This window comes from Melozone crissalis, unplaced genomic scaffold (assembly GCF_028551555.1).
Source record: "Melozone crissalis strain CALT ecotype California unplaced genomic scaffold, PUWL_Pcris_2 ptg000063l_1, whole genome shotgun sequence".
Lineage (NCBI taxonomy): Eukaryota > Metazoa > Chordata > Aves > Passeriformes > Passerellidae > Melozone > Melozone crissalis.
This window is the reverse complement of record NW_026535841.1, coordinates 13847577-13866465: the sequence shown is the minus strand read 5'-3', so window position 1 is coordinate 13866465 and position 18889 is coordinate 13847577. Positions and strand designations below refer to the sequence as shown.

General features: G+C 48.3%; 2 protein-coding genes across 2 annotated transcripts in view; one reads left to right on the top strand and one right to left on the bottom strand.

Annotated features, from left to right (window-relative positions):
- Positions 1-6650, bottom strand: part of AACS (acetoacetyl-CoA synthetase) — a 36450-nt gene extending 29800 nt beyond the window's left edge. The window contains exons 1-3 of the mRNA XM_054289064.1: positions 6416-6650; positions 3215-3318; positions 190-310 (exon numbers count right to left, since the gene is read on the bottom strand). Coding sequence (XP_054145039.1) covers positions 190-310; positions 3215-3318; positions 6416-6533 — 343 coding nt within the window. The 5' untranslated portion in view covers positions 6534-6650. The remainder of the gene's footprint in view (positions 1-189; positions 311-3214; positions 3319-6415) is intronic.
- A 6452-nt stretch (positions 6651-13102) lies between these two features.
- On the top strand, positions 13103-18677 carry BRI3BP (BRI3 binding protein). The gene is made up of 3 exons (XM_054289063.1): positions 13103-13303; positions 14091-14193; positions 15402-18677. Exons 1-3 carry the CDS (start codon positions 13103-13105, stop codon positions 15818-15820), a joined length of 723 nt encoding a protein of 240 aa, XP_054145038.1. The 3' UTR covers positions 15821-18677.
- The last annotated feature ends 212 nt before the right edge of the window (positions 18678-18889 follow it).

Below are 18889 nucleotides of genomic sequence, written 5' to 3'. Positions count from 1 at the left end.
TAGATTCCCACAGCATGTTTTGCTGGCTTTTTCTGCAGAGCTGTATCACAGACTGTGCAGTGTCACTGACTTTATCACCCTTTTTTCTCTCCCCATCCAAACCAGTTTATTTCCACGTTTCATCAGAGCTGTTTCATCAGGCCTAGCCCTGTGAGCAGCAGAGAAACACAAGGCACTGATGTTCCTTACTTGCAGCATACAGTGCAATCTTGTCATTGTCCTTGTGCTTCAGCAGATTCTCTGCATAGTTCAGGCGGCTGCCCTTGAACCACTCGGGGATCTCTGCGATGCTTTTGGATGTATCCACCACCTGAAAGAGACACACCATCATTGCTGGCAGCTCAAACAAAACTGCATTTTCACAGCACTGTACACAAGTCAGCTCAGCAGCTCCCAGCTCTCTGCAGACCCTGTTAGGCAAGAATCACTTCTCCCAGCTCACAGATGGCAAACAGACACTGATCCTGTAATTAGAGGCCTGGAAAGTTTAATTATTTGTCAACTGTCACATGCAAACTCGTCAATACAACAAAACCAGGGAAAGTTCCCTGCTGACAGTCCTACCTTTGGACCAGCCTTTAACACACAAGTAAAACAAACCACTGTGACTACACCCAGAGCAGGAGCTGCACATAGAGCTCAGGGACACTGGGGGTTTGCCCCTGGGAACCCCAACTGAGCTACAGCACATCTGAACTCTGTGCCAGGCCATCCTGCCCCCTTGTTTGGGGACTGTGAGCACCCATCCTGCCCCACCGACAGCAGGAGCACACACAATGGGAATTCAAAATAATTAATTGTACAGTCAAATGTAACTGAAGAGGTCCAGCTTTTTATTCAAGGTCTCAATTTTTGAGAATTAACAGGATCCAACAACATAATAAACCTGTATTAACTCCCCACTTAGGACTAAGACATGCAAGGAACTGAAAAATGCAATGAAAAATAATAAAATATATAGTCAGCTGAAATAACTTCCCCCATCCTGAACTAATTAAGCCTCAAAGTATTAAACCCTTTCAGAAATCACAGGTAAAGCTAACTTTAATAACACTGACCCCTCAGCATTAGCCCAAGGTCTAAATTCTTCCCAAAATGTCCCTCTACTTCTGATTCAGCTGCTCAGCAGCACATTTCTTTGGAAATCTTTAAATAGAAACTTTATTTTACAGCTGTGTTTTTGAAAGCTTCAGTTTGTACCCTCAGGTTCTCTCTCATGGATTGCACATACATTACAGGAACAGCATTCCTCCAGCCCAAGTGAAAGGCTCTTCTGAAAGCCAAGCAAGCCCCAAAATACATCCCACTCCAGAAAACCCAAAGGCTTTTGCTTTGAGAGCAGTGTATGTATTACTGGAGGCAATCTTAAAATTAACTTTTAAGTTAAAACTCATGTTGAAGTGCACTACCGCATTATTTTATTTCAAATGTATTTTCTAAAAAAGGGAGCTCAGATTTCTCTGCTCCTAACAATTGGCAAGAACTGAGTTATAACATCTACATCAACTCAGGCTGCACAAATGATTTTTATACTAACACACATTGCTGCAGCAATTAGAAGCTGCTCTTAAAACTGACTCATTTCTGACTTCCTCAGCTTGAAGAAAAGTGAGCAGAACGTTTTCAACATTTTCCAGGACAAGATCCAAAATAACTGTGTTTTTCTGAAGTGGAAGCAATCCTTCACAGAGTTTCTAGGAGCTGCACTAGCACAGGGAGCTGGAATCACACCCAGTATCAGCACAGGTAACACCAGTGACTCCCAGTTCAGCTCAGTCTTTGGGGCTCTGTGAGATGAACAACCTGATCCCTCCCTGAGAGCCCCTGCACAGCACCAACAGGAGTCAGGGGCTGCTCATTCAGACACAGCCCTCACTCACAAGCAGCTGCCTGGAGTGACATTGCAGTGCCAGCACAGCTCTGCACACACAATTCCTCTGCTCATGTCACAGGGGACACAGGTGTCACTCAGAACCTTTACCAGGATTACATTAAATCCTGGCTGCTTTTACTCTGTGTACACAAGGTTTTATTGTTTTTCTTAGAATGACCTGTGGAAGTAGAGGCTGTTCCACTGCTTGGGAACAAAAAAGTCAACTCTGTTTCATTAAAAATTTTAGTCACCTCAAAACAATGTTTACTTCCAGCACACAGCCAGGATCAAGCTGTAAGACTCCAAATCAAACTTTTCATCCTTCTAGGTACCAGAGACCAGCTCAGCTACTCTGACAGTTCCCAGAGTTTGAGTTAGCATCTACAGAAAATGTAAAGTTTAAGTGTCAGTAGGGCTCAGACCACACACCCCAAAGCAGTGTGCAGCTCTTACACTCTTGCTGCATTCTCTCTTCTGAAGGGTGGCCCACAGTAAATGAGACACCTGAGCACACAGCCCCATGGCAGGAAGAACCACTTGATCTACCCTATCAGTACAGAAATCAGTAAAAGAGCAAAAGTCAAAAGAAACTTGCCAGTCCCCTCTGCAGGACTGCCAGTGCTGAGGGCTCTGGAACAGAGGGACTCCAGGCATTAAGACAAGTCCAGTCCTCCCTACTAAATCCCAGGAAGGTTCCACTGCATCAGGCTGTTCTAGTAATCACCCCAACATCTCCCTCAGATGGAGAAGCACAGGGGAATGTTGATATCCTACACCAGGGCAATGCAAAGGCCCCACTGGCAAGATCTGCAGAGTCCCCTTTGTTCCACAGGAACTCTGTGGCACTGCCTGGTGTCCCACTCGTGCCTGTGTCCAACCACCACCATTTCCCCAGAGATATTTCAAGCCTGCACCTGACTGCAGAGCCTCCACCACCAGTTCTACAAAGCCAGAGTGTAACACTTGTGCTTATCAGGTAAGCTGACTCAGGGAAGGCAAACACGGACTTGACAGAATGCCAGCATGTACAAAACCAGGATGACGTTCCCTAAGGCAGAAGGCAGAGCATTGGCAGACTCCCCACAAGCAGCCAGGAATGACAAGGTGTGCAAGAGCACAAGGACACAGCAGAACTGTTCAGGACAACAAAACTCGAGGGTTTCACTGCCCCAAAGTGTGCCAGCAACAGAACAGCACCATCCAGCACACCAGGAAAGCCAGGACTAGGCCAATTCCTTGTATCACTTCCCAGAGTTCTAAGAAGAGGTCAAAAGGCTGATTGTAACATCAGTTTATTTCCCCTTTGTGCTGCACTTGCTGTGAGATAAGCACTGAACTTACCTCATCGTAGAGGCGAGAGCAGATGATGTTACTGAACTTCCAGAATTCTGCCCAGAAGTCTGAGTAGGACTCCACTGACCACTGGTATAATTCATCATAGTTGGCTGGAAGCAACAGATATGTGTCAGCATTATGAGAGAATCACAGGGATCCACACAAAGTACAGTTAGGGAAACCCCAGATAAAGAAAATTTGTGGCTAAAACAATTAGGAAGATAAATGTGACCCCAGAGAGGATTACACTGCTCAAAGCAAGTGACTACAGAACCAACAGGGTCTGCCTGGACACCTGAACAGATGGCAGCACTTCAGCTGAGTGCCACGAGCCATTTGGCACCACAGAGCCAGTGACCTTTCCTAATAACTCCCTGCAATACCTGCACACTGCCCTCCCATCAGCGCAACTGCAGATTAAACAAGTCCTGCCTGTTGACACTTCCTATCTATCAACAGGACACTTTCACACAGCAGGAGATAAACGAGGCTTCCTGACAAGGGACATTTGCTGTAAGGTCCCAGTCGGGGCCAAAGGGCTCTGATAGCTCAGGGACACAGAGATTAGAGGCACTCTTTATCCAACTGTGGCATCAACATCACTGCCACAGGAAGCACGGCTGATTTTCAGCGAGTATGAGGTCTGACAGACTGCAGCTCTCCTTTTCATGCTGAAACAGCATGGATGAAGTCAAACAAGAGGTTTATTAACTAAACACTAACACCATGGCCTGGCATTAAAAACATGCAAATAAGCAGCTGAAGTCTTACCTGATTGTGAGACACCTGAAGTAAGCTGAAGCATGCATAGCAAACCCCACAATTCAAACTGAACGCTGAAAATCAGTGTAAAGCAGTTCTAGTACAAATAACTGAAGCCAATTCTCACTGCAAGCTTGGAAGTGACATTTCCCCATCATGTCCACAATATCTGAAGCTGTGCCAGCAACCAATTAAATCTTTCTGCCATCAGTGACAGTAAGTTCCCTGCTCTGCCAACTGTTCCCTATCTGATGCTTTCAGCTAAACCACTCAAAGGCATTTCACCAATTATCTCTGGTTTTTCAGCCTGTTAACCAGCCAATTGCTGCAAAAGTCATCTTGGCAATCCCTTTTCTAGAAGGAGGACATCTTCCAGCTTTTTAAAAGAAAAATATTCAAAAATCATCTCTGCACTGTTACTCACACTTAGCCACTGCTTAACTGCTTCCCTACACAGTCTGTCCTTCCCACATCTTATTCCCACATCAATCCTTTCCATCACAGTGAGATTATCCTCATGGCATTATTGATAGACAAGGCAAAGGCTCTTCTATGTGATGCAGATTTTATCCACACATTGCCCAAATCCCAGCCTCTACACACCCTTTTCCCACCCCAAAGTTACTCATCACTATCCCCTACTCCACACCTCAGCTGCACAGAGATTAGACCTGACACAAGAAGAATTCAAGTTTCCATCTCCTCCTTCAAAACCCAATTGTCCCACCTGGTCCAAATCATTTGATACATGCAAGAAGCTGCAGGTCACTACTGATTTGGTTTCTTACAGCACGAACAGTTTGTTCTGGTTTATCTATGCAGTTTGTTCCAAATAAGCTTCAGCATGCAAGTCCTTCAGGGCACAGGCCTGTTACTCAGCAATCAAACTGATTTTTGTGACTGCATTTTGTGCCTGCATTTCCAGGGCCCAGCAGAGGCATTGTCGAGGGTCTATAGTGCCCTCAGCTCTCCTCAGAGTCCACTTCTTAATGCTGGAGAGCATCCATTCTTTGTTGTGAATAGCACTCATGCCAACAAGCACCAGTGCAAGCCTAATGGAAGCTGACAAAGGTTTCTAAATATACACAGGAATCCACCTTCCAATGGAGAAAGCCACTTCCAAGTGGGATGACAAGAGTTCCAGCCATAAACACAGGCAGCTCATCTGAAACTACATTTACTCTTGATTGCCTGTGCACTACTTACATCATTCCACTCAGAGCTGCCTAAAACCCTGAATTAACTGGCTTCCCATCCAGCAGGAGGGTTAGGACACTACACACCTGGATTCCAATGGGAAAGCACCACAACCAAAATAATGACCTGGCTCACCCACACAGTACTGAAGGTAAGGAAGTGTTTCCCAGACATGACCTGCCAGAAGCATTATTGACACTGCTCCCACTCCAGAACGAGACTGCTCACACCACTGACACTATAACAGACTGACAAGCTTCCAAACCACCTGCCAAAACTACTCCTTTCACCCCACATCAGACAAATGACTACAGGAAAGCGACACAAGAAACTGATATAGGCCCCAAATACCTAGAGAGAATGATATAAAACTGACTAGTTGGAAATGAAGGGTTTGTTATCCACATGTACTGAAAATGACCCAGCCCATGATGCACCTGAGCCCCCAGAGCCAGCACCACTGACTCCTGAGAGCCCAGGGACATGGAAACCTACAGCCAGCAGTTATGGAAAAAACAACCCTGAGTTGGAAACACCTCTGGACATCAAACCCCTGCCCAAAGCAGGTCTCATTTCAGCACAACAGGTTGTTTCCAAGTCAAAGAACCACACAGGTATATCTGAACAAGCACAAAGCAGGGATGGCAGTTCAAGAGCCGTGGAAGATGCATAGCAACTTCCACCTCTGAACAAGCTTGTGTATCACCATTCACCTCCCTACTCACCATTCACCTCCCAGCATTCCTGACTATTTTAAGACACATACTCCTCATACTGAAATGACCGTAACTGCACTCTCACACGCCTCTGCTGCTGAAGGATCACGCTAAGGCTCACACTCACCTCAGCCATGGCGGCAGTGATCCCGCCTTCCCTTTAAAGCACAAAGTGACTCCGGTGCCGCTGCCGGCCCCAGCGCTGCCCGCACCCCGGGCGGCTCCGCAGGCAGCGCTGCCCGGGCCGCCGTCCAGCCGCACAGCGGGCACAGATAAGGCTGTTTGCCTTTCCCGTCCGCACATACCTGCGCTCCAGCGGATGCTGCCCCGGAGGCCTCTGCCTGAGGCTCAAGCGGAGCATCCCTCCCGCAGCTCCGTGCCCACCCGCCCGGGGGTGCCCACGGGGACAGAGAGCGGAGCGGCACACGGATGGGCCTCACGGTGAGGCCACCGCGGAGCGGCAGCGCCTGCCGGCCCCCACAGCCCGAGCACGGCCCCGGGAAGCGCCCGCCCGCCCCCGCCCAGCGCTCACCCAGGCGGAGCCCACAGCTGCTAGCCACGGCGGCGCGGAACCGGTCCATGTGGGTGTTGCGCTTCGTGTCGGGCTCCCACATCACCTGCGACTCCATGATCTCGGGCTCCCGGGACATGGCGGCGGCAGTGGAGCGAGGCGAGCACCGTCCGTCCCGCAGGCACTGTCACAGCCCGAACCGCACTGCTCCCACCGCGCCCCGGCGCTGACTGCGGCCCCTCCTCCGGGCGCACCCTTTAAAGGCGCCGCCGATCGCATCACTCCGTAACCTTCCGCCGCGGAGAAAAGTGCGGGGCCGTGCGCCCCGCCCCGCCCGCCGAGGGGCGGTGGGGACAGCGGGGACAGGGGGACGGACAGCGGGACAGCGGGATGGGCGGGCAGGGGCGGCGGGGACGGCCCGGGCAGCGCGGGGGCACCGGGAGGCGCGGGCGATGCGGGATGAATGGGGAGCGGCCGCCCGGACAGCCGAGAGCCGCCGCGCCGTCCCTGTCACCTCTAAAGGTCACCAGACGGCCCGGGAGGAACCATCGCTCCGCGCTCCTCGCCGCATCGCCGCAAAAACTCCGCCGCTCTAAATGTTTATGTTTTTCCCAAGGAGGCCTGAAGAAGTACCAACAAGTGCCTTTGAGCCAAAATTGAGGCAAGAAACGCGTTTCTCCGTGGCCTCGCCATCCCGGCTGCGCTTGTGTAACGCTCCCAGCTTACACAGCTTGTGCCTTGGATTAAAACTTAATATTGCTGCTCTGCTTTCTAAATGTGCACTTTGCTAGTGACCATCGAGATTTTGCAGCAACCGATTTCAGCGGGGAATTGGTGGTAATAAAGCACTTAATGTGCAATTCACTGCTAGTCCTTGATCTTTAAGGGTCTTTTAGAGTCTGAAGGACTCCACGATTCACGGTGTACCCATGCCGCTTATGTAACTTATTTTCAAGGTCATGGTTTGCTTCTAATTCATGGAAACCTCAAAAACAGGAATTTGATGGGAAATTATGCGGGCATACAGTATATGAAAGCAAAATACATGTACTACATTGTATACTTGCTCTACATGTCATTTACATTTTGGTGCTACCAGAATACAACTCCTTTATTAAATCTGAAGGCCGTGGAAATTTGATTTAAACAATCCACAATTTTTATTTGCTTCGAGACAGACCTTAAATCTGTTGTATTTTTAAATAACTCTCCCCAGAGGGACTGGGGGAGGCAGAATGGGAACACGTTATCTGCCCGACGTGTCTCCCTCGCCTTGGCAGCGCCCGGAGGTCAGTGGAAGTGTGAAATCCATGGCCGGACACCTGCCAAGCACAGAGATAAGGGAGAAGGCAGGGCGGGAGCTGCAGTGTCCAGGTCCCAGAGGGTTCAATGGCGTGGGGATCCACAGCCCATGGTGGGGAAACTGCCTGGAGAATCCATCTTCCTGCTATCTGAGGAAGGGATAACTTATATTGTTTGCCTGCATGTCATGTAGCAGCGGATGCACCCACACAGGTTAATGCTCTGTTAATGTCATAAACACTTCACAACCCAAAAGGGGCAGTGGGGTTTTGCCTCAGACCCCCGGGCAGCCCCTCTGCACCTTTCACCGCAGTGAATGTTATAACAATGAACAAACAGCCTGCCCGGCTCTGGGGTGAGCTCAGGGCCAGGGGTGGGACAGGTGGAGAGTGACACCTCAGCAAACACCTGCTGGATGCCCTCTATGGCTGCAGCGCTCCTTGTCGGGACTGGAAACAGAGCTGTAATTTGTGATTTTTACTGAGGGGGTCCCACCTCAGGAATGTGGGGCTGCCTACTAACCCCAGTGCTCTGGTGAGGCCACACACGAGTCCTGTGCCCAGGACTGGGCCCAGGCTGGGCCTCTCTGGTCAGGAGGACATTAAAAGTGTGTCCAGGGAAGGGAATGGAGCTGGGGAGGGCCTGGAGCCCCAGGAGAGACTGAGGGAGCTGTGAGGGTGCTCAGCTTGGAGAAAAGGAGCCTCAGGGGGGCCCTTGTGGCTCTACACAGCTCCTGACAGGAGAGGACAGCCAGGGGGGGTCAGGCTCTGCTCCCAGGGAACAAGTGATAGCACAGAGCCTTAAGCTGCACCAGGAGAGAGGTTTAGCTATGATTTTTTTTTTCCCCACAGACAGTACTTAAATACTGGACTGTACTTCCCAGGGAGGTGATGGAATCACGGTGCTTAAGGACACGTCTGACACGGCACTGAGGGCTCTGGTGTGGATGACAAGGCGGTGTTTGGGTGGCAGACGGGCCCCGATGCTCACAGCAGCGCTCCCCACCCAGCCATGCCGTGACTGCGCGCCCCGCCCGCCGCCGCCGCCGCCGCCGCCGCGCCCCTCAGGGCCGGGCGGGCCCGCGCTGCGGACGGATCCCGCGCGGCGCACCGCGGCCCGCACACCGCCGCTCCTGATTGGCTGCGGCGCGCCTGGCCCCACATCAGCCCAGAGCGCGCTCTCCTCGCGGCTGGCCCGACGGGGGAAGAGCCGACTCCAGCCGGGACCAATCAGCGCAGAGGTTTCTCAAGCTACTCTCCCCGCCGACCAATGAGCGGCCGGATCGGGGGGAGGTGTGCCCAATCAGAGGAGCGCTCTCGTGCACTCGGCGGGAGGGGCGGGGGTCCCTCGGGTCCCCTCAGCGCCGGGGCGGTGCCGAAATTTCCCGTTTTAGCATTAAAAAATCGATTCGACTGGCAAAGCCGCCTGAGGCCATCGATTCCAGCCTGTGACTCAACACCCCCCTGGCAACCCGACCACGGCAGTGAGCGCCTCATGCAACCTTTTCTGAAACGCCTCCAGGGCCGGTCATTCACCCACCTTCCTTCCCGAGCAGCCGCTCAAATGTCTAAAATATCCTTTTTGCTAAATATTTCCTCCTAAAAGCAGAGGCAAAACTGCCGCTTTCTCCCACCCAAAGCAACCTGAACTCCTAAAAAGAAAATGAGCAGCTAAATCACCTGAGAAGGGACCCAAAAATCCTCTCACTGAGCTGAAAAAGGTGTAATTCATAAAGGACTGACCCGGTTATAGCTCAGGGAGGAAGGCGAACGATGGATTTGCTGATAGAACTGGGTTTTTGGGAAAGCCTGCTAGCACTTTCTCCCTTATTAGCAGCGGTTTTACTCTTGTAAAGGAGTTTTACTCCTTATTTAAGAGGGGGTTATGCATCCATGTTCCCTGCCTCCGTTCCAGTTTTCCCTTATCCAAACCAGTTTTTCCCTCTTTCAAAAGTGACTGTGGAAAAGTCGGAAGTAAAAGAAGGAAAATTAAACAAAACTTTAATGAGAAAATAGGTATTAACAGGACTGCAGTACTATTGCAATTAAGTTTGGAGACTACATTAGGAGGAGGAAAATAGCCTGAATGTGATGGACTGGAATTGCCCATTCCCAAATCTTTTTAAGCCTTGCCTTATGCCTGCTAATAGTAATAATAGGGTAGAAATGAAATCATGTTTTCTGCCTCAGATTAGATTAGGGGCCATTCTAAAAAATCATGCTGCTGATGGTATTACCCCACTGAGGGCTCTGAGGTAACCTGGAGTCACCTGCAAGACTAAATTGATGAAATGCCAGAATCTATGAGATAAAAGTTTTGTAATAATACCTCAGGGCAATCTCTGCAATATGCCAAGGCCTGACCATGATCCCTTGAACCAACAGCTGGATTAAGACATCTAAAGATTTTGGAAATTTAAATAAAAATCCTATATTCAGAGCATCAGCCAGCTGGTTAATGAATCTGGGTAAGAATAAGAAATTCCTGGCTCATTTGATATCTGCAGCCTCTATATTGTGTCAGGAGTACAAGTAACCAGAATCAAAATCAAAGGTGTTTGGAGAAAAGGAAAAAGAAATAAAAGGAAAAGGAAATGGAAAAAAGGAAAAGAAGAAAAGAAATGTTGACACATTGCAAGAAAACCCTCATGGGGAGGACATTAGGGAAAAAAGGCCTAAATGACAAATGGCCATAAAGAGATCAGCTATGACAGCTTGAGGCTGTGAGATGAAGCAAAGACAGAAATATGAGGGTCAGGGAGGTTAGGAACTGTAACACCAGCTGGCTTTCTTTATGGCCATGCCACATTTTTGAGCATAATGATGTTTTAAAAGAGAACACATTGCAATCTGCTAAAAACTCAGACCCCTAGAAGCCCCCATTTTTTTTTAAACACTGTTCAAATTGTTGTTAAATTCCTATCTCTGAGTAAAATAACTTACAGAGTTTTTGGTGCAGATGAGGAAATAGAGAAGCACACCCATGCCTCCTCTGTACAGTGAGACCCTCACCAAAGGACCTTTCCAGAAATCTCCCAGCTCTCCTTGCTGAGAAGCCTTCATGCCATGATGCAATGTATTCTTTGGGCAGACACTGTTTCATTTATTTAAACGAGGAGGGTGAAATACCCCATAATTTCATAAGAACTGGGCATTTGGAGAGATAAACTCACCTGGAATGGGCTCGTTGAGGCAGGCCAGGGTATCAATGAAATACCAGGAATTTTCCCAAATTGTCCTGACCTCGTGCAGAGGACAGCCACTACCACAGGCCTCTGGAACTCCGTGGAGAACAGATGGGAAGACACAACAAAAGGGATTTTGAGGGGATTCCTCCACAGAAATTCACACAGAGAAATAGGAATGTTCCCAAATTTGCACAAACAAGACCCAATGAATCATAAACAACACAAGGGAAGGCCATGGCAACTGGAAACAAAGCAAAGAAATATACCAGGCACAGAAAGCAACACTAATTATCATCAAGGTTATTTTGTATGATGTAACTTGCAAGAAATGCCCCAGAAGCTGACATTTAGTGTGTGCTCAGAGGATAAGCACAATGTGGAAGTGACAGAAACCTCCTAAGAACCTCCAAAATATTATCAGTTACCAACCTGTTCTGGGAGAGCACGAGGCTTCAGACTGTACACAGGTATCAACAGATCAGCAAATCTTAAATGAAAGCAAAATTTATAAATGTACAAAGCATCTATATCCTGCTGAAATCGAATCCTAAGTACCTTCCTGGATGGGGGCCCAAGCCTTCCAGGGCCAAATAGAAAACAATGCTGAAATGTCCAGGCTGTTTTGCTAAATGTGAAAATAAGTGCTTTGGCCAGAATAAAACCGGGAAAAAGGCCATGGCAGAGATGTCTATATTCTAAATGTCTACTCAGCTAGCAGTCCTAGGCTGAGCCACACGGTTTAAACTCCAAGAACATGGAGTATAAAATCAGGTCCCACAGTCTCTCCTCATAAGAGATGCTCCAAACCCCAAATCATCTTTGTGGCCTCTGCTGGGCCCTGTCCAGCAGCTCCTTATCTCTCCTGCACCCAGCAGCCCCAAGCTGGGCACGGTGCCCTGTGCAGGCTGCCCTGGAACAGAGGCCAGGCAGAGTCACAGAATAAAGCAGGGATTTATTAGAGGGCCTCCACGGATACACCTTGGGCAGCACAAGAGCCCCCATTTTGGGCTACACCCAAAAATGATCACAAAAAAGATGACTGGTCAGGGGATCTCTCACTTTTGTAAATTCTGCTCCATTCACGTATTGGAGTTAATTCTGCAATTATAGTTTTAGATTATTAAGTCCCATGCTGCTTTTTTTTCTCTTTTCATTCCACTGTTGTTTGTGCTCTTGGGCCTGAGATTTGGATCATTCATCCTTGGTCCCCAGATAGAGATGGAATTGCTTTATTTTACTAATACAAAGCTCAGACCTGCACCCTAAAGCAGCACAAAATTTGAAAAATATAAAAGCTAAACCTGTGGCACCAGGCACAGCGCTCCAGCTGTGTGTGTGTGGTGAGCAGTGGTGTCGGACCCTGTGAGAAATGCCAACCACTTGTTTTTAAAATTTTAAAAGTTTAATAGTAATAGAATGGTTATAAAAATAGTAGTACAATTAAACTAATAATAATTTGGACAATTTGGATTAAGACAATATGAGACAATAGAAATAAAGAGTTATGGACATCCGGGTACCTTTTTCTGGGCAGCATAAGCCCGAAAAAGGACCCACATTAACAGAGGATTAACCCTTGAAAACAATAACCTGTTGCATATTCATACATGATGCGTAATTTCCATTCAAACACGGGATTCTGTCTGGGCAGTGTCAGCTTCTTCCTCTGAATCCTGACAGCATCGTCCTGACCGAGTGAGGCAGGAAGAAGTTCATTTCTCCTAATAATGGAGCAATAAATTCTCTTTCTCTGAAAGATTTAGGTATCCTTTGACTGCTATCTCAGTGCGAGTCCTTCCTTTAGAAAAAAAGTATCCTACATAGCACAGTTTCTATTTTAACATTTTGTTATAACCTAAAACTATATTTAACACCGTACTTCAGAGAATTGATAGAACACAACTTTCTAACACAACACATATAATATTTATTTGAATATTTGCGGAAAGCCATTTATAAACCACGCGTTTTTCACAGCCCCTCTCTCGGGTCTCTCCCCTCAGGGCCGCTCCCCTGAGGGCCGCTCCCCGCTCTCTCCCCTCAGGGCCGCTCCCCTCAGGGCCGCTCTCGGGTCTCTCCCCTCAGGGCCGCTCTCCGCTCTCTCCCCTCAGGGCCGCTCGTCCCCGTGATTTCCTCCCGCCGCGGGAGCCCCGCCCGTGCGGCCGCAGTTGCGGCGCGGGGCCGGCGGGCGGCGCTGTGGCGGGCGCGGCGGGGCGGCCATGGCGGCGGCGCGGCGGGTGCAGCTCCGGGGCCCGGCGTTGCTGCTGCTGCTGCTGCTGCTCGGCGCGGCGGGGCCCGGCGTGCGGGCCGCACGGAGCCGCGGGGCCGACCGCCAGAACAGCCTGCGCCGCGCCGCCAGCGGCCTCTACCAGGGCGTCAGCGGCCTCTTCGGCGAGGACAACGTGCGGGCCCTGCAGAAGGTGAGGTGCCGCTCGCCGCCCCCCTCTCCCCTCCGGCTCCCTCGCCTCGCTGCTCCGGCGCTGAGCGGGCGGCTCTGAGGCCGCAGCCCCGCGTCCCCATCGCCCCGCTCGGTGCGGGACCGGCCGTGGCCTCGTCAGCGACCTCAGGAGCGCTGCTGTGGGGAGAAAAGCGGGAGGCCGGGCTTGCAGGAAAGCGGGGGGAAATAGCAGCTAAAGGCTTAAATAAAGGTGGTGTGAGGTGGGGAGGCGGCCGGGCCGCTGGGTGAGGAGCTGAAACCGCTCTGGGTGCAGGGCAGAGCATCCTGTGCTCGTGGGGCCAGCGGGACTGGCAGGGAAGCAGGCGTGCATTCATTCCTCTGTGCCTGCTGTCCTCAGGCTGAGATAAATTCTGTCGGATTGACCTCTGAGTACACCTGAGACATTTGCGTGTGGTGCTGGGGACAACTCTCAGTTGCTCGATGAAAGGAATTCTTTGGTTTGCTCTGCCAGTTGTTGGTAATAGTGTTATCTCTAATCTTCAAAACGATAGTAAAGCCAATAAAGTGCATTTTAAAATCCTGCCAAGATGTGCATTTACATGCCAAAATACCTACAATAACGATAATTGCAACGCATAAATTCATGATTCACAGAGTTAAAAAAAACAGATTTACAGTTTTTCCCATGAAGACGACAAAATAATCTGCCAATCTTGCTTAATGAATTATAATTCTACTCATGACAAATAAGTCTCGAAGTGTTACTTTAGCAATTGAGGATTTTTTTAATTTTCAATTTTATTTCTCAGTTTTTCTCAAGGTTGACAGAGAGGTTTGTGAATGGGGTGGATGTATTAATGGACACATTCTGGAGAATATGGACTGATTTGTTAGATGTTCTTGGAATTGATGGTAAGTGTGATGCTTGCTCACCCTTGAACTGTCTCAGCCTGTATCAGTGTTTACAAGCAAATGGGAAAACAGTTACATTTTATCATGCTGCTTGAACATCCATCAGTGGTGTGTCTCTCTGCTTCACATGGCTTTGATTTTCCTATTAGTATCTTCAAACAAGGAGACTGAACCCCACTATTCCATTTCTGTCTGTGTATCTACAGGATGTGTATAGAATGAATTACCAGGCACGGCTGGTTCCTTGCTGGATCCATCATTAAATGGATTCACACAGCCAGGAACAGTGCAGGGAAATCAATGAGGACTAGAGAAAGGAAAGGTGCAGTTGAGAGCCTTTAGAATGTCACTTTTACAAAGCAGGATCTGTAGCCTGAGTATGAGTTTTGACCTCAGGCTCTAGAGTGGTTTGTCTTTAAAGAGCCTTTACCACCTTTCCTGGAATGAATTCAGTTGAATCCTTGGAGCTGAGCCAGTGATTTGAAGAAGGTTCATCCAGAAATAGGTGAACCAGCTTTACCCTTTACTTTAGAAAGCAGTGCTGTGACCCCACTGCTGTGGGGGTTTGGCACCTTGGAGCTGTGCTCTGTTTTTGCCCCATTGCTGGGGGGGGTTTGACCCTTGGGATTTGTGCTCATGGTTTTGCCCCACTGCTGTGGGGTTTGACCCTTGGGATTTGTGCTCATGGTTTTGCCCCACTGCTGTGGGGTTTGACCCTTGGGATTTGTGCTCGTGTTTTTGCCCCATTGCTGTGGGGATAGAGCTGTGCCTGTTTTTGCCCCACTGCTGTGGGGATGTGACCCTTTGGATTAGTGCTCATGTTTTTGCCCCATTGCTGTGGGGGTTTGACCCTTTGGAACTGTGCCTGTGTTTTTGCCCCACTGCTGCGGAGGTGGAGCTGTGCTCGTGTTTTTACCCCACTACTGTGTGGGTTTGGCTCTATAGAGCTGTTGTTGTGGTTTTGCCCCACTGATGTAGGAATGAGACCCTTTGGAGCTGTGCCTGTGTTTTTGCCCCACTGTTGTGGGGTTTGACCTTGTGGATTTGTGCTCATGTTTTTGCCCCATTGCTATGGGGATGGAGCTGTGCCTGTTTTTGCCCCAGTGCTGTGGGGATGTGACCCTTTAGAGCTGTGCCTGTGTGTTTTTGCCCCGTGCACCTCCAGCCCGCCCTCATTAACATCCTGTTCATTTCCCTTTGTTTTCCAGCCTCCAACCTGACTCATTATTTCAGCCCGGCAGCCATTGCCAACAACCCGACGCGCGCCCTCCTGCTGATCGGTGCCATTTTGCTGGCCTACTGGTTTTTATCTCTGTTCCTCGGATTCTTCTTCTATCTGCTGCACATGCTGTTTGGCCGCTTCTTCTGGATCGCCAGGGTGGCGCTGTTCACCCTGTCCTGTGTGTACATCCTGCAGAAGTACGAGGGGGACCCCGAGCACGCCGTGCTGCCCCTCTGCTTCGTCGTGGCCGTCTACTTCATGACGGGTCCCGTTGGCTTTTACTGGAGGAGGAACAGCAACAGCAGCCTGGAGGAGAAGATGGACCACCTGGACAGCCAGATCAGGCTGCTGAACATCCGCCTCTCCAGGGTGATTGAGAACCTGGACAGGGGCACCGAGCAATGAGCCGGCCCCCGCTGACCACCCAACACCAGCTCTGGAAAAACCCTAAGCACTGTCTCATCCGAAGTTACAAAGCAACAAAACATCACATGGTAAAAAGTGTGCAAAGTTATAACTTTTCATCGTGTCTAAGACTCATTTATCTAGGTTAAACACTCAGCCGTTAGACTTCTAGGAGAAAGAAAAAAACATTTACAAAATTCAGCTGTATATTCAGAGTTTTATCCAGTACTAGAATTTTCTCAGTAGATAAACGCTTACTTTTACAAGCATTTAAAAACATCTTTTGTAAGGTTTTTATAAAAGCAAATTGAGTAGTCTTTCAGATATTGAAATTGAGTTAAACATATGCAAATTTGACACTTTAACAGTTAAAAAGAAAAAAAAAATCTCAAGCTACCAAGCACTTCCATTGAGAAGTAACTGCTGTGGGTCCATATTTTTTCTTCAGAGTTGTGAATGTTTTTGTGTTTTTGTTGGCTTATTTCATTGCCTTGAAGTTGCCTTTCATAGAGTATCAGATGAGGAATTTTCTGGTATCCAGGCCAAAAAATTCACACCATAGCTTTTAACAGGAGGTGGGGAATGAGGGAGAAGGAAGATCTGAAGTCCTTAAATGCCAGTCCAATGTGAGGAAGCACACGTGTGGCATTTTATCATTGCATTTCATCCCAAAAACTTTAATTTGTTAGTGTCTGGATGGAAATCTGCTTTAATAAATTGGCACAGAAGGAAGATGTAGCGTGACAAAGTGTAATTCATATTTGATCTGCACAGTGAAGCATTTTCCAAGCTTAAGTGCATAGAGTAAAACATGGTTTTTAATCTCAGGACCCACGTACCTTCTCAGAAAAGGCAGCAGTTAAAACACGTGCAAATGTATTGTTGCTTAAAGCTTTCTCAGGACCAATCAGCGGCAATAAATTATCTTCAGGAAGACCTGGATTTTTTTCTAAAATTCCAATAGTTTTATAGGAGCTTTTTGCTTGAAGTCTCTGTCCTCGTGAGGTTTTGGGAAAAGCGAGCCACCTTTAGGAGGAGGGTGTAGGAAACGGTTCTCTTTCAAAGCAGTGGAGCTTTGGAGCAATTTTTATTTTGCAGGATTTCTGTGTTTCTTACTTGGTAGGGCATCACTGGCTGTGCTGGTTTACTGAAACAAAGGGAAGCTCAGGGAAGGAAGCCTGGAATGTGGTTTCACCTGGAAACAGCAGCATGCAGGGACACAGATGTGAGGAGGGAGGGAAGCACCTGCCCCTGGTGATGAGCACAGTTCTGATAGCACCAGGGGTAGGATGGAGCACAGCTGGAGCATTCCGTATCCCATAGGGTCCAGACAAACAGCTGCATCAAAAAACGCAACAAAAATTGGTCTGGGATGGGGCCTGGCTGCAAAGCAAGGGAACCAGGAGGAGGAGGAGGAGGTGGAGGAGGTGGAGGAGGTTCCCGGGTGTGCCTGCCAGTGCCAGCCCAGTGGGACAGGCTGGGCACAGCTTGTCCTCCACTGGGCAAAGCTTCTGGGTGTGATGCTTAACTGAATGTAACTGTGGGGCGAGTTTATTTTTCTCTTTATGCTGAAGTTTTAATGTTCTTCTTGGAATGTGTGTGTTACTTGCCTGAACCTCTTTGGGTCTGTCTGTGTGTGGCATTTCCACGGGGGTTGTTTTTAAATCCATGTTAATGGCCTTTACTCCTGGTGATCACTTCTGTTCAACACGGTTGAAGTTCATATGCACTTGGCACGGTTGGAATGCATTTTTTGATTTTAATTTTTTATGTCACCTGTAAATCCCCCTGCACCCCAGTTGTTAACAAGTTTAGAGTTGTTCAACAACTGGTTATCACAACTTAAAATCATTCCCGTGATCAGATAGGGACTATGGCAGCAAATAGTCCATTAGGTCAAGCTGAAAATGTAAATGATGGTAAATTCCTTTTTTCAGCTCATTTTCCATAGTATTACAGAGTCTTCCCTGTAGACTCAGTTCTCCCTACTGTTGTGCACAGAGGACTGGGCTAAAATGCCAACCTGGAAATTAGGAATTGACTAGAAAAGCTTGTCAGGTCTTGATGTGTTTTGCCAAATGTGAGACCTGAGGACCAAAGTTTGCAAACCTTGCTCGTGTCAGTGGCTCCATTGCCTTCTTAGGACAATGTGCATGGGTCAGTTTGCATAGATTGTATTTTGTGTAATCCATATTTAACGTTAAAGTTAAAGTACTGAACATTTATATATTAAGAGGTGTCTATGATAAAGATTTCTTTGAAAGTATTATATAAAAGTTAATTTGGATTATGGTTTCTCCCTGTCTAATCATTTATCTTACTTTTGTAAAATCAGCCCTCCTATATTAATACTCTTTATTTCGATCACCCTGCTGCTTGAAAAATGGTATTTTTATATTTACTTGCATCCCATGTATAGCAAAATGTTATGTGAAAAGCAGTATATATAAAATTGGGTATTTTTAATCAGTATTTTTCCCAGCACTCAGTTTTCACGTTAGTCAAATTCAGAAGTAATGATTTTTTTAAAGCACAATCTAATCTTCAATATATATATATACATATATAAATATATACTTTAAAAATGCTCTGTATTTTTAAACATGCACTGTAGTGAAAGCGCTTTTGGGGACATGAATGTGGTATTATTGTATTTAATCTCTTTCAACTTTTGTAAATACCTTTTACAAGTATTTTCCATACTGGGCCATCTACTTTATCCATGGAGGATTTTGCTGTTTTTTAGAAACCCTTGCCAGTGGCTGCAATGCTTTTGTGTCCCACAGAGCATCTCAGAGACAGGCAGGGCTCTGTGTCACCTGTGGGCACACCCTGGCAGGTGACACCTGCAGGGTGGCACTGGGGCATCCCTCAGCAGTGACACCTGAAGGGGTGGCACAGGACAACGCTCAGCAGGTGACACCTGCCCAGGGCAGGGGTGGCATGGGACAGCCCTGGTGGCTTTGGCTTTCTGCTGTGACTTCACGGAGCTCTGCCACAGCCGTGCCCGTGGTGCCCTGCTGGGAGCTGCTGCTGGGGCACAGGTGACACAGGGACAGCCCCACCTGG